The 14636-nt window shown below is 41.5% G+C and overlaps 1 protein-coding gene across 1 annotated transcript in view; it reads right to left on the reverse strand.

The window, feature by feature from the left end:
* The window catches only part of NECAB1 (N-terminal EF-hand calcium binding protein 1), a 119353-nt gene that overhangs the window by 6639 nt on the left and 98078 nt on the right, over positions 1 to 14636 (reverse strand). The window contains exons 7-10 of the mRNA XM_077808932.1: positions 12691 to 12803; positions 9229 to 9305; positions 5367 to 5420; positions 3399 to 3511 (exon numbers count right to left, since the gene is read on the reverse strand). Of these exons, the coding sequence (XP_077665058.1) occupies positions 3399 to 3511; positions 5367 to 5420; positions 9229 to 9305; positions 12691 to 12803 (357 nt within the window). The remainder of the gene's footprint in view (positions 1 to 3398; positions 3512 to 5366; positions 5421 to 9228; positions 9306 to 12690; positions 12804 to 14636) is intronic.

A 14636-nucleotide genomic window follows, 5' to 3' on the forward strand; every position in this document is an offset into this window, starting at 1 on the left:
TGTTACTAGAACAACAGCCGCAGCCATAGGAAACCAAGTGTAAGTGAGAGCAGCCCCTAGCTTGCTCCAACATATGCTAGGGGCTGACCAGTCCCAGAATTGGTGAATCATAATTTTGTTCCTTATCATGAGTCCTCTCCTGCGTGCTACTCAGCCAGAGCTATGAATCAGACTCATATGTTTTTCCTGATCCAGAAGCTGGTATTATAATCCTACATATCTTCTAATTACTTGAGATTCTTTTCCATACACATTCTATTGACTGTGTTGTCTGCATCACTCATTTTTTATGGAATCTTGAGCCATAGTGCAGCTCCTCCACTTCTGTGACTTAATCTGCCTTTCCTATATACAGTAGAACCTCAGAGTTATGGAGAGAATGGAGGTTGTCCATAACTCTGAAATGTTCGTAACTCTGAACAAAGCACAGTTTTAGGCTCCAGCATCTGACGCTCCAGGACGGGCTCCAGCACCAGCTGAGCTCCCTCCTCAGCCCTGGCAACTTCCTTGAAGCCAGCTTCTTTCCCTGGGTCGGACTGAGTTTGCAAGTTTGTCCCCCTCCCAGCTGGGGGGAAGGAGGGAATAAAAACAGCATGTCCCCCTGCCGAGGGGAGGGAGAGGTGCTCCTGCTCTGCTGGCTCCACCTGCCTTGGGCTGGCAGCCCCAGCTTCTTCACCTCCTAGCTATAAGTGGCTGCCCCACGCATTGGGTAGAGGTGGGGTGGGGACAGGCAGACCAGATTGTCTACCTTTAAGATGCAATATAGGCACAGTATAGTATTTTCTTTTTTAATCCAGCACTTCTCAAACTATGGGGCAAGTCTCCCAAGAGAGGTGCAGGAATGAGTTTTGTGCTTTTTTTTATTTTTTTTATTTTTAAGAGCTATGGCTGGGGCTGGACCAGAAGGGCCATGCACAACCTGGAGGCAGGGAGAAAGGGGATGGCCGGAGCCTCGCCGTGCTGGGGCTGACCGCTGGAACCCCACCACCTGGGCTCGGGCTCTCCTCTCAATCCCTCACGGGGAGGCCGCCCAGGTTTGGGCTCTTCTACGCCCCCAGTGCTTCACAAGGAGGCAGCCCAGGCTTGGGCTCTCCTCCTCCCTCCCCAATTCCTCACTGGGAGGCAGTCTAGGCTTGGGTTCTTCTGCCCCCACAATCCCTCACCTTGAGGCAGAGGGGCTCTGGCTGTCAGCCCCGGCGTGGCAGTGGGGCGCTGTGTCTGCTCTGAAAAGTGATATTAACAAACATCACTTTTCACATTACCACCCTTCTGTGCCGCTGCTGGTGCGGCGCTGCCTTCAGAGCTGGGCATCCAGCCAGCAGCCACTACTCTCCTCCCTGCCTTCAGAGCTGGGTGGTGGTATATGTACTTGGGGTGGGGGGGCATAAATGACTACAGTCATAAAGAAGGGGAGCCCGATCAAATAAGTTTGAGAACCACTGTTTTAATGAATTCTAATAATAGGAAAGAAACACACATGCCTTTAGTCTAGCATGATGCCTCTGTTTATATATTACTTAGATTGTAAGCTCTTTGGGGCAGGGATCATCTTGTTCTGTGTTTGTATAGCACCTAGCACAATGGGTCCTTGGCAGTGACTATGGGTCCTAGGCACTATGGTAATTCTAATATTAATAATAGGAATATATTTTGCTCTCACTATGTTATCTGAGCGCTATATACTCAGCAACCTGTCAGATTTGTCCTTTCCATTTTATAGGTCTGGTCTGACTTGAACTGAGCTAGCCACCCTTTTAATAGGCTGGAGATCTTCTCCCTATTGGGGGATGTCCACCATTATCCCTCAGCATGCTGAAAAAACCTTCACAAACACAGAACTATCACCAAAAGAATGCTCTCCTTGTACTGGGCATGTTCTGATTTTAAATTTCCCTCAGATGGATGAGGGGTGCAGCATGCAAGTCACTGGATGGACACCTCTTAGCAAACGAACAGGTGAGGGTAGTGTGGCATAAAATTTCTCCTGTGGCTTGTTTAGGTGCATTGTAACATAAAATTTGAGGCTTATGATTTCAGTCTTTAGACTAGTAGCTTTGAGACTTTTTGAGCTCTAGCATGCCTAGTGTAATAAACAAGGAAAGAAGCCCTCACTGGTCTGTTTGCCCTCTCTATAGGGATTTTTCATCCTCTCTTTATGATGAACTTTAAACCATACTTAAATAAGAGTCAAAACACAATAAAACTTTCCAGGCATGTTTTTATTAACAGCCTTCGTTCCCTGAATAGCACTGCTTTGGATTCTAAATATCCTTACTGGGGTTTAGCTGGAAGCTAGCATATTTGCCTGGAAAACACAGGCATGAGACTTAGCCCTGGTCTACACTACAGAATTACTTCAGTATAACTACGTCACTTAAGGGTGTGAATAATCCACACCTCCTAAGCAATTTAGTTATATCAACCTAAGTGATGGCGAAGACAGTGCTCTGTCAGCAGGAGAGCTTCTCCCGCTGACATACCTATCGCCTCTCACAGAGGTGGATTAACTACGCCAACAGGAGAAGCTCTCTCCCGTCAGCTCAGAACGTCTTCATTAAAGCAGCGCAGCTGCATTGGTGCAACTGCACCGATGCCATGTTTTAAGTGTAACCTGCCCTCAGAGAGTGATTGATTAAAAGAGAAGTACAGCAGAAGAAAAGAGCCCAATAATTCACAACAATCACACTATGGTAGGCAGGAAATCAGTCTTTTATTCAACTTCGAAAGAGTTCCAAACTAGGGGTCTGATCCTGCAAAGTGATTTGCATGGGTAGAGCTTTATATGCTTTTGTGGGATGTTTTGCAGGATCAGGACTGCAGGATCAGGGTGGGGGAAGCTTGCTGAGGCACTGTCCCAGAGATGTATGCACTAGAAAAAAAAGAGCCTTCAAAGAGTCTGTCTTCAAAAGCTCCCCTTCTCAGGGATACTAAGAAAATGCTACAAAACAACTTCCCCTAAAAGGAACTGCAGAATCCTAGGGATATCCTATGACTATTCTCACGTCCAGCCCTTTTTTCTAATTATCCTCTGTTACAGAGGACAAAAGCTGGGCAAATACTATTCACTGAGTAATTCAGCACATTGTGTGATTCTTTTCAAATTATTCAACATATATGTTGAATTATTTGTCCACCTCTACAGCTTGCCCCACACTGAATACTAGAATATTTTATATGCTTTGAACTCTCCCTTTGATTCCAATAGTCCTGTCCCAACTCTGCCCTTGTGTGTGTTCCCTGATAGAAGAGAAGATGGTCCACGTCCATGGGACGGGAGATGGTCCATGAGACAGTCTCTCTATTAACACGTGGTCTACCCCAAGTTTGAGATTCATTCAAAGAAATATTCATCTCTGTAGTGCTACGCAGAATATGCCGCAAGGTGATAACATACTTACTGCAAACATCCAGTCCGAGTAGAAGCAGATTCCACATACTGTTTCAGAGCGAGTCGGAATTCTTCTAGTTCTTCCTCTAGCACAGACATTTGACGCTGAACAATCATTATGTGCTGATAAAGATATTACAGTGTTCATTGTCATGTGCCTCCTATCAATTCCATACATTTTAAACTAAGAAAATTGTCAGGTTCCCAAGTTGAGAAATCTATGGCCTGAATTCCAGATGTGCTTAGCATCTTCAAAAATCAAGCCCTAGGTTTCTCAAGTTGAGTATCTTCAAATCCATGATATCAAGTATATCCAACTTCATTTAGTTAAATGAAAAATATGTAATCAACATTCAGACGGAGATAAAGTACAGCATAGAGAATTTAAAAAAATACTGATTGTACAGGAATCTTAAAGGGATACTCTCAGTTCCAATTTGCCTCCAAATTTAGCTTTTGTAAATATAAGCTTTTATAAAATGTAAGACCAGCAGAAATGATAACATCATGTAAAACAAAACAACCCCTCCACTCCTACCCCCTGACATTCCCCTGCAGAGTTTGCAGTCCACTGTTTTAGTGCTCTGGAATCTTAGAGTAAAATAATCTACATATGCTACAGGTTATTCTTGCACCAAGCTTGGCTGCTGCTCAAGTTGGGCACCCAAAATCTGTGGCTACTTTTGAAAATGTGTGTGACTTGTCCAAAGCCTGGATCAGAGTTTCTAGTGTGTTGATTGTTATGTCAAGAAACAACAGTTGCTTATTTTATAAGAAAAGTAAACACATTTCAGTGGATGAATCAATACTATGCAAGCAGATGTGCAAGTTGAACCCAAGTCTCCAGATATGGAAGTTTGGTTCATTGACTTACTAGTACAATCCTTTGACCCCAATTGCTCACAAGCCCAAACCTTAATACTACAAATTGCACAACAAAAATTATTTAAGTTATGGAATACAACCCTATTTTTGATATATTCCAGTACAGGTTTTCTCAGATATATAATCAGGAAACAGAGGTGCTAGGGAAGAAAATGTCTGTTTCTGCTTCCCTTTGGATTAAGGCCTTGTGAAATTAAATAAAAGAAAGGCAAAAAACATTTACAATGTGGTCATTATAGTAATTTTTTTTAAATGACCTGTTGAAAATAATAATTGAAACTATACCTTGACTTGAAAAGTTTGTCCTCTCTACAGAATGAATAATCTTGATTAAAGGTAAAACTCTAGAAGAATAATTGGAAGTGGAGAAGACACCAGACCTTTTCATCCTGAATTCTTGATGCTTATAATTCTAATATTCTAAGGAACTTGCATATTGGTTCATCTATTAATACCCGTTACTTTGCTTAGTCAATATTTCAAGAAATGATGCTTGCTTAACAACCAACTCAATGGAATCTTTGGTCCAGGCTTTGATTCCTTCCTGGCTTGATTATTGGTATGGTCGTCTCATTGATCAACTTTCATCTATACTATTTCACGAGCAAGCTATCCAGAATCATATGACTAATTTGATCTTTTCTTGTTAATGTTTTTCTCATTCGATTCTACTAAGTACCATCATTGGCTATCTCTTTTTGTGCATATTTGATTTAAAGTTTAACCTTGATATCAACACTGATTTATTTGGAAGATTTGCTCTTGGCATATATACCTACTTGTAATTTGTGTTCATTTCTGGATATGTTCTTAGTTTCTTTATTTTTATGATTCACTATCTCTGTTTATTATCTCTAAATAATGGGTATTTTCTCATGTCTTCCCACTTTGGTGATACTCCCTCTTCCCAGAAAGCTCTTTTAGGTCTTGTTATTATTTCTTGTGCATTAGGCTCTGCTGCAATAAAATAGATCCTTATTAGCTGAAAAGTGAGTTTGGTGATTTCAACCAAGCTGCAGATGGATTCTGGCTACACCACACAAAATTGGTCCACAAATGCCTTAATAAATTCACTGCCTTGAAAAACACTTACAGATTTTGTGTTTCCTTCCAAAACCTCTTCTTCCAGTGGCTCAAGCTTTAGATTCTTGTGATCAAGGGTGAAAGAATGCAAATATAAACACAAAAGATTAGCTGTGGCCAATGACTTAGACTTTTTTTGGGGTGGGGGTGGGGGGTAGAATAGGCCATTCCAAATCAGATTCTGCTATAGGCCTACTTAGAATGAAGAGTTTGAGCTAAGGCCTTTCTGCTTATTTATTAATTGTTAGTCTGACATACAAATTGTTTGCAGAACCTCGCCCACTTCAGTGGCTGTACAAGAGCTACAGGCTGGATCAAATTTAGCATTATATATACACACAGAGAGAGAGAGAGAGAGAGATTTCAAATGCCATTAATAGCTAGACAGAGAAGCAAGTTGTTAATTTGTGATAAATCTGCTCAGTCACATTCATATTTTAGATCTAACTCACAAAAGAAAAACTCTGAAGATGTCACAAACAACAGGCAAGTAGGAATGAATGAATGAACCCTGAGATTTAGCATAATATAGATCTTGTGTAGGAGAAACTTGTGTAGATTTTATTCATAGGTAGTATTATGAGCAAATCCCTTTATTAACGAGTCGCTACTAAATGTGCCCAAGAGAAGAAGGAAGCTCAATTAGGGCTTGAAGAGTCTTCCGCAACTACTAGCATTCATAGCTGGGAAATTTTCCATACAGCCAACAATGCAGATACAAGAATCCACATTGCAGCAGTGAACAGTATATATGCTGGAGCAGTGGTTCCCAAACTTGGTTCGCGGCCTGTTCAGGGTAAGCTCCTGGTGGGCCGCGCTACGCTTTGTTTACCCGAGCATCCGGAGGTACAGCCGCTCGCAGCTCCCAGTGGCCGCAGTTCGCCGTTCCTGGCCAATGGGAGCTGCGGGAAGTGGCGCGGGCCGGGCCACCACTTCCCGCTGCTCCTCTTGGCTTGGAACAGTGAATCGCGGCCACTGGGAGCTGCAAGTGGCCGTACTTGCGGATGCTCAGGTAAACAAAGTGTCTCGCGGCCCGCTAAGGGCTTACCTTGAACAAGCTGTGAACCAAGTTTGGGAACCCCTCTGCTACAGGTTGTAAATTAGCTTCTAAACACATCTGCTGGATTAAAGAAACTTCTGGAGAAGGAACAGGCACAAAGTAGAACTGCACATGCATAGAACTACCTGCTTGCAATTAGTCTGATTTTCAAGCAGGTGCATTTATGAGATTGCACATGTACCTACTTACTTCATATGCATACTTCTAGATGTGGACATGCAAATCTTTGATTTGTGTGAACACATCTAGTAGTGCATATACAAAGTTAACAAATGCCCACTGATGATCAGGCCCTATAATGCTACGCAGATGGGAATACTTGTAACCCAGTGGGTATGTCTGCATGTCGAGCTGGAGGTGTAAATTTCAGCTTGAAGAGACATACCTGGACTTGCTCTGATCAAGCCACTGCACTAAAAATAGAGTGTAGTTGTGAGCTGCAAAGGGGCTAGCCACTGTGACTACCTAACTGTCCAAGAGCTAACATAGGTTTGTCTCCTTGAGCTGGAATTTATACCTCCGGCTTGAAGTGTAGACATACCCAGTGACAAATGGGTGTTTTGCCACCAGAGACAGTTTCTTCACATTTCAGAACAAACAAGAAATATTTGTAATAAAGACATGAAGCAAAATTCAGGATTTGGCAAATTGCAACAGGCTACATTGTGGCAAATGACAACACAGTGTCCGAGCTTCTTTGTGTAAGATATTTAAAGATGCTTTTTCCTTTCCCAAACATGAATACAATTGGGCAATGACTTCTTAACCTTAAGAAGCAGACATTTTGCCAGTGCAAACACAATAGGTGGTTAAAAGAAAACAGCAGAGGTGATGCTGTTAGTGGAATTTAAGTAAACATGGTATTTGCTGGAGCACCACCAACAGCAGACTAAGTCAGTAGTGACATGACATTCATTCATCAACTGCTGTGTAATTGTGCATCTCATGCAGAATTTGGATGGGGAATCACAACATTTGTGAGGAAGTTATTTGTAATGGCTCTTCTGTCAGCACAGAGACTTCAGATAGAGAACCATGCAGGAAACTGCATCTCATTATACTTCCTGTGGCCTCCATATACTTCTCATACTAAACTCCAAGGACAGGAATAAAGCAAAAGAGGTGAAGAAAGAGATCACAGCATAAAGTGGCAACAAGTACTACTGCAGATTTCACCCTACTGTAGAATGAAATAGGCCAAATTCTGCTTGCCTACAAAATGTGTGGTATTTACATAACTGAGGGCAAAATTTGGCCCCAAAGTTTTGACACGCTAATTTAAAGCATGTTCAAATTCCTTCTGTAAATTTGAAAGTACAAGACTGGTCTAAGGTGAAATTCACCCTTTGCAGAGGCCCTGCATAAGGGCTATGCTCCACTTAAACCTTCCAAATAGATCTGAAGTGGGATTTAACTGACGCATAGGCTTTGTGCTGGCCCTTCGCATAGGGGTGGCTTTCACCCCACTGGCTTGGTTGGTAGTGATGTGGTACCATATGGCAACTCAAGCTGGAAATGGGAAGAACTGTACAGATAAAGGTGACTTTGTTTTGCAGAGGATTTTGATATTTCAAAATTTACTACAAAAAGAAATGGAGCTTTGGCTCTAGGGGCGTCTAAGCTGTGGGCTCCAGAAACTTTGGGGTCCTTGGCTCAGGGACTGCAGGCTGCCTCAGAGCTGTGGGCCCTGGATGCTCAGAATGCCAAGGAGCCACAAGCCTGGGAGCTGATGCTCACATGGCTGCCAGGTTCCTAGCTCCCTGTCATCCCATCCGGTGTGCTGAAGGGGAGCTGGGAGCCTGGAAACCCCAGCTGAGTCAGAAGCTAGGGTTTTCACGCTCCTGGCTCCCCATCTGGCCACTTGGCAGGCTGCCCAAGAGCCAGGTGGGCAAGTTCACAGAAAGCCAAACAGGGTTCCCCTGGAACTTTGTCAAAATAGAACCATCTCCACAAAATGTTTTGATTTTGACCAATTGGCATTTTCTGACAGAAAACCCTGCCATCAGAGAATTTGTGACCAGTTGTAGTGGGAAGATTCAACCAGGAAGAGGTGAAGAACATCCCCCGATCCTATACCGAATGGACACTGGGGACCCTGTGCTTGCAGAATGGAAAATAAATACAGATAAGATAAATAAAATGTTATTCCCCAGAAACAAGTGAGTGTGATTTTTCATATCTTTGCACAAAAGGGGTGTGAAGTCTGATCTGTTTGTTATGAGGGAGCTGGGGACCTTGGGGCAGGAGGAACTGGAATGCTGGCATCATTAATAAGGCACCTTATTAAATATCCTTAGTAAGCTGTGGTGTGTTATCTGCGGTGGATGCTTGTTCTAGTGGTGAGGTGTGTGACTCTGGATAGAGGAGAAGATAGTAGGTACTGTTAGGTGCCTTAACTTTTCATGCTCTTATGGTTTCGTGTTAGGTATGTTATGTATAGCCCAAACTTAACTAACAGAGGGTAGTTGATTTTGCATATTAATGTATGTAAGCATTGTGTGTTACATAGATACAGCATGTGCATATACAGCAGATACAGATACCAACTCAGGAAAAAAGAGCTGTGAATATTCAGTGAAGTGGGTTTTTTTTAAATGAAATCATCAAATAGGACTAAGCAGGATGAAAGGGAGACATGGGCATTTAATGTGCTTTAGCTCATGTAGCTGTTGTGCTAGTTGCTGTCATTATTAGTTGGAACAGCAGTGAATATGACATGGCAGGAAGAACATTTATGGTTTCAGGATTGCTTCAGAAATCTTTACTGAAAAAAAACTTTACTGAGAGAGAACAGATAAAAGGAAATATATACCTTCTTTTCCAGCTTGTCAATCAGCTTCTGGAGTCTGTTTATCTGGGTCATCCATTGGTTGTCTTCCTCTAAGAAACCTTTGAGAAACATAAATAATGAAGGATAAAATGTTACTGAAAGCTGGGATGTAATGTACTTACTTATTTTTATGTTGTTATAAATACACATTTAAGAATGTTTTGTTAGCTTGTAACTTATTTTGCATCTTGAAAAAAGACTAGGATGTATTTGATTGTTAATATTTGTTGATGCGTAACTAGTAAATGAAACTGAAACAATTTTTCCAATAATAGTGATTTCCTAAAATACATGATTCTTCACAGGATGCAGTAGAAACTACCGAGCTTTTTTATTTTTAAACTGAATTCTGCATTACGTCCAGTGTTTTAAAACTATTGGGTGTTGCTGGAATTGCTGAAACTCTGTTGGAATTTCTTGTCATGGGAAATGAATCCAAGCCCTAACCTATGTTCAGATCAGAATGCAAGCCTCACTTTTTTGTTGCTCAAGCCTTCCCCCAATAATGTTTCCACTACTTATAGTGAGTCAATGACAGGGAAAAAGAAGACAGGAAGGAGAAGAAAATAAAACACACAAAAGTTCAGATACATGGAGCGGTGGAGACTTGAACCTTTAACTTGTTTAGCTCTTGTTTAGCTAGTGATTGGCAACTTAGGAAAGGGATCTCAACCTTTTTCTTAGTGTTGTCCACTTCTTAACAGAGACACTGTCTTGTGGACCATCTCTCTTCCCATTTGCTGTCACATGGACAATCTCTCCTCCCATTCATGATCACATAATTTCCCTGTGTGTCTTAATGCAATTTAACGGTTGGAAATTTGGCAAGCCTGCACCATGTGGCCAGCGAACTCTCTGGGGGCTCCATGGACTACCAGTGGCCCATGGACCACAATGTGGGTGCCACCAATTAGATGTACCTAATATAGATATTTTGCATATACCATTATATGTTTGTCAACCCATGGGGGTCACTGTTTTGGCACTATGAACACTGAACAGAGAACACAAGACAATAATAATTAGCTATATTTATGAGCAGTGAAGAAGGAAAAAATGGGACAATAGCAGAGAGAGAGATCTAAGATCTATTTTGTGATGCATGCATTAATTACTAAGATTAAATATCACAGTTGATGTTCAGAGTGAAAGGGAGGAGGAGAAAAAAGCAGGGATTGTAGCTGGAGACAGAGCCCAAATCTCCTAGGTCATTATGAAGATATTAGAAAAGTCAATTTTGCCTTAGGAAAAAGAAACCTTGAAATTCCAAATAGGAATTCCAAAATTCCAAATAGGAATTCTGAAACAGAAGGTGCTTGTCTAACAAAGTACATTAGACTAACTGTTTGAGAAAAATGCTTTGTTAATGCTTTACAATTTCACAATAATTAAAAGTAGTCTGATATAGGTTTTCCACTGTATGTTGTAATTTAGAAATGTAGTAACTAGGGCTGTCAAGTGATTAAAAAAAATTAATCACAATTGCATGATTAATCACACTGTTAATAGAATACCATTGATTTAAATACTTTGGATGTTTTCTACATTTTGAAATATATTGATTTCAGTTATAATACAAAATACAAAGTGTATAGTGCTCACTTTATATTTATTTTTATTACAAATATTTGCACTGTAAAAAACAAAAGAAATAGTATTTTTCAATTCACCTAATACAAGTAGTGTAGTGCAAACTCTTTATCATGAAAGTTGAACTTACAAACATAGAATTACATACAAAAAACCCACATTCAAAAACAAAACAATGTAAATCTTTTGAGCCTACAAGTCCACTCAGTCCTACTTCTTGTTCAGCCAATTGCTAAAAGAAACAAGTTTGTTTACATTACGGGAGGTGATGCCCTCTTCTTGTTTACAATGTCACCTGAAAGTGAGAACAGCCGTTCGCATGGCACTGTTGTAGCTGGTGTTGCAAGTTATTTACATGCCATATGCACTGAAGATTAGTTTGTCCCTTGATGCTTCAACCACCATTCCAGAGGACATGCATTCATGCTGATGATGGGTTCTGTTCGATAATAATCCAAAGCAGTGCGGACTGAGGCATGTTCATTTTCATTATCTGAGTCAGATGCCACCAACAGAAGGTTGATTTTCTTTTTTGGTGGTTCAGGTTCTGTAATTTTCGCAGCAGAGTGTTGCTCTTTTAAGACTTTTGAAAGCATGCTCCACGCCCCATCTCTCTCAGATTTTGGAAGGCACTTCAGATTCTTAAACCTTGGTTTGAGTGCTGTAGCTATCTTTAGAAATCTCACATTGGTACCTTCTTTGCATTTTGTTAAATCTGCAGTGAAAGTGTTCTTAAAACGAACAACATGTGCTGGGTCATCATCCGAGACTGCTAAAACATGAAATATATGGCAGAATGCGGGTAAAACAGAGCAGGAGACGTACAATTCTCCCCCAAGGAGTTCAGTCACTAAGTAATTATCACATTATTTTTTTAACGAGCATCATCAGCATGGAAGCATGTCCTCTGGAATAATGGTTGAATCATGAAGGGACATAAGAATCTTTAGCGCATCTGGCACGTAAATATCTTGCAACGCGGGATTGCCACCATGGCAGCCTGAGGAAAGAAGCTGACGCTGAATTGCCACTGCCACGGAAAGATGAGACACCACCCTGACAGCACAAGGACTGCTGCCCCTTTCACAATGCCGCCCCAAGCACCTGCTTGGAATGCTAGTGCCTGGAGCTGGCCCTGGTCAAGAGCCCAGGTGGAGAGAAGGGGGCTGCGTCAATCCCTCCCCATCATGCTCTGTGGTGTCTGTGTTGCACGGATGTCACGATCCTGAGATCTATATTTAGGCTGAGGATTCCTTTCCTGCACCTTTCTGGGTTAGTGACAGTTCCAAAATTTATCATTGGCTTGGTACCCTCTCAATCTTTCTTTTCCTAAGGCAAAATTGTCATTTCTAATTCTTCATGTCAACTTAAGAGACGTCTGTGTGCCTCAAGCTAATGTCCTTATTTTTCCCCTCTTTCTTTCTCTCTCATAAACACACTTGCTCCCCTCAACCATGACACATGGTCACACTGAGTAATGCAGGCAGCATAAACTCGTTTCTTGGAGCTTTTTTCCCCTCTGCGTTAGACTCCCATCTCTTCCCATCACCACTATCTATAAATATAGCTAAGAAATATAGACTAGTGTTCTCAGTTCATAGCACAAAAACAATGACCCTACAGAATGGCAAAACAGCCATAATGCAGGGGAGACTTTGGGGCTGTAGCAGTATACTTATTTGTTCTGCTTCTACAGCTAGAGTTAATGGCTGCTGTATTAAATTGAAGATTGCTTTAAGCTAGAATAGCACCTTTGTTGATTTGTACTTGCCGGTTAAAATTTTGAGGACAAGTACATGGCTGCCTTGCTTCTGTGTGTGTTTAAAATACATTTAAAAGTTGAAATGACAATACCTGTATTTAAATGGGGACTGTTTGGTGATAAGCTATTGGTCCTCTGAAATCTTCGATTTGAACGTTTTCCTGGCCACTGAATTGAGAGCACCTCCGGTTTTGCTGGTCTTTGTCTAAATAGAAACAGATAGTAGTTAATCCATGTGCCAAAGCCTCTGTCTTCCTTCTGCTGTCAGGATGCTGATTTAAAAAAAAAGGAGAGAGAGAGAGAGAGAGAGAGAAATATCTGCTGAGACTACTGAGTGATTTTCTAGGCTTTTACTGCTACAGTTAGCTGTGTCCACTTTGATACCAAGGAGGAAAAAGAAGGAAAGTTAGTACCTCACAAATATCATATAGGGACATAAAATAGGTGGCATGTCTGTGCTGTGGTCCTGGTCCTGCACTGGGAACCACTATTACAGCCTTTGGATCTGAGCTGAACCTGTGATTTCAACGGGTCCCCATAAAGGCACTGGGGTCATGCAATCAGTTACTAATGAAGGATCAAAAATTATATGTTCATTTGAGAAGGGAAATTTTCTGTTTTAAATTCATGATAAATAACATTGTGAAAGGATTTTAATCTGGGATTTAGGAAGCAAAGAGGACCAGGAATGGCTAGCATAGAATGAGGGCCAGGTACACTAGTGAGAAGAGCTTTCTTGGAAATATATCAGTTAAATAAAATATTTAATGCTATGGCTGCAGTTAGGATGGCTGATCAAATTGTTTCAAATAATGTAAGTTTGGAATGTAGCCATCTCTTTGGTTAGTGAATTGTTCTCCGACCAATCCTGATTTATGTTCATTATTTGTAAGTAGTCTTCAAACAGTTTTCTGAATAAACTTCAGCTGAGCTATCCAGTTCCCCACTGTTTGTGACTTTGCAGATGCTATAGCAGAGGCAAAGAAACTTTGGGCTTGTCTACACACTGTTTTTGCTTGGAAAGTCACTAGGGACTTCACTACTGCTATTGATTTTACATAGAAGGCACTCAGGTACCACAGTAATGGGCGGTGGCGTTCTTTTGCTCTTTACTCAACAAATGTAACAGGAAGGAACCACCTGGGTATAGTGGGGACCACATAAGTATGTTTATTAACTATATATTACATGCAAAGCCTATGAACAATGCTCATGGCTGGCCTAATGGAAAATGGTGCCCTTTATGTACTGCTCCCCAAGCAGCTGGCAGCCTCTCAGCAGGCAGAGCAGCTGCTGATGGAGCTGGGGCAGTGCTGCAGGTGTCATACTGTTGGGAGTGCAGAGAGGGGACGCAGTCCCCTTTTATCCTCTTCCCCTGCCTCCTGGGTGAGCACAGCCCTTCTGCAAACTCTTGACCATGGCACACCCCTGACCATGGCACCCTGGGTGGTCATCCATGTTACCCACACTTCAGGCCAGCTCTCACACTGCTGCTCTGGAAGCACTCTGGTGGCTTGTGAAAAATAGAAGACAATGATAATTAATAGAGGGTTCATTAACTATTTAAAGGGATACTACTCAATTCCTATCCACTACAGGCAGCAGTATAACCCCCCGAGTTAATTAAATCAGTGAAATCCCCTAGTTTGGACACTCTTTAATCTGTTTAAGAGAGTCTTAAATTGGATTAGCTGTTTGTAATCAATTTAAACTAAAACAATTTAAGACACTTATATACTAGTGTAAAAAGAGTCCACACTAGAAGGTTGCACCCATTTAGCTGAATCTGTGTGTAGACCAAGGCTTTGCTACAACATAAATCTTTAAAGATGCAGTTGGATTGGGACTTCTGTCACCAGCTCTTTAACCCTTTTCAGGCTCATTTCATCTCTTGTATGTCATGGTGACCTGTGAGGAGGGAACATCAGAACGTAAGAACAGCTATATTGGATTAGACCAATGGTCCATCTAGCTCAGTATCCTGACCAATGACAGGTTTTTCAGAGGGAATGAACAAAACAGGCAATCATTGAGTGAT

The sequence above is a fragment of the Eretmochelys imbricata genome, chromosome 2 (genome assembly GCF_965152235.1).
Source record: "Eretmochelys imbricata isolate rEreImb1 chromosome 2, rEreImb1.hap1, whole genome shotgun sequence".
NCBI lineage: Eukaryota > Metazoa > Chordata > Testudines > Cheloniidae > Eretmochelys > Eretmochelys imbricata.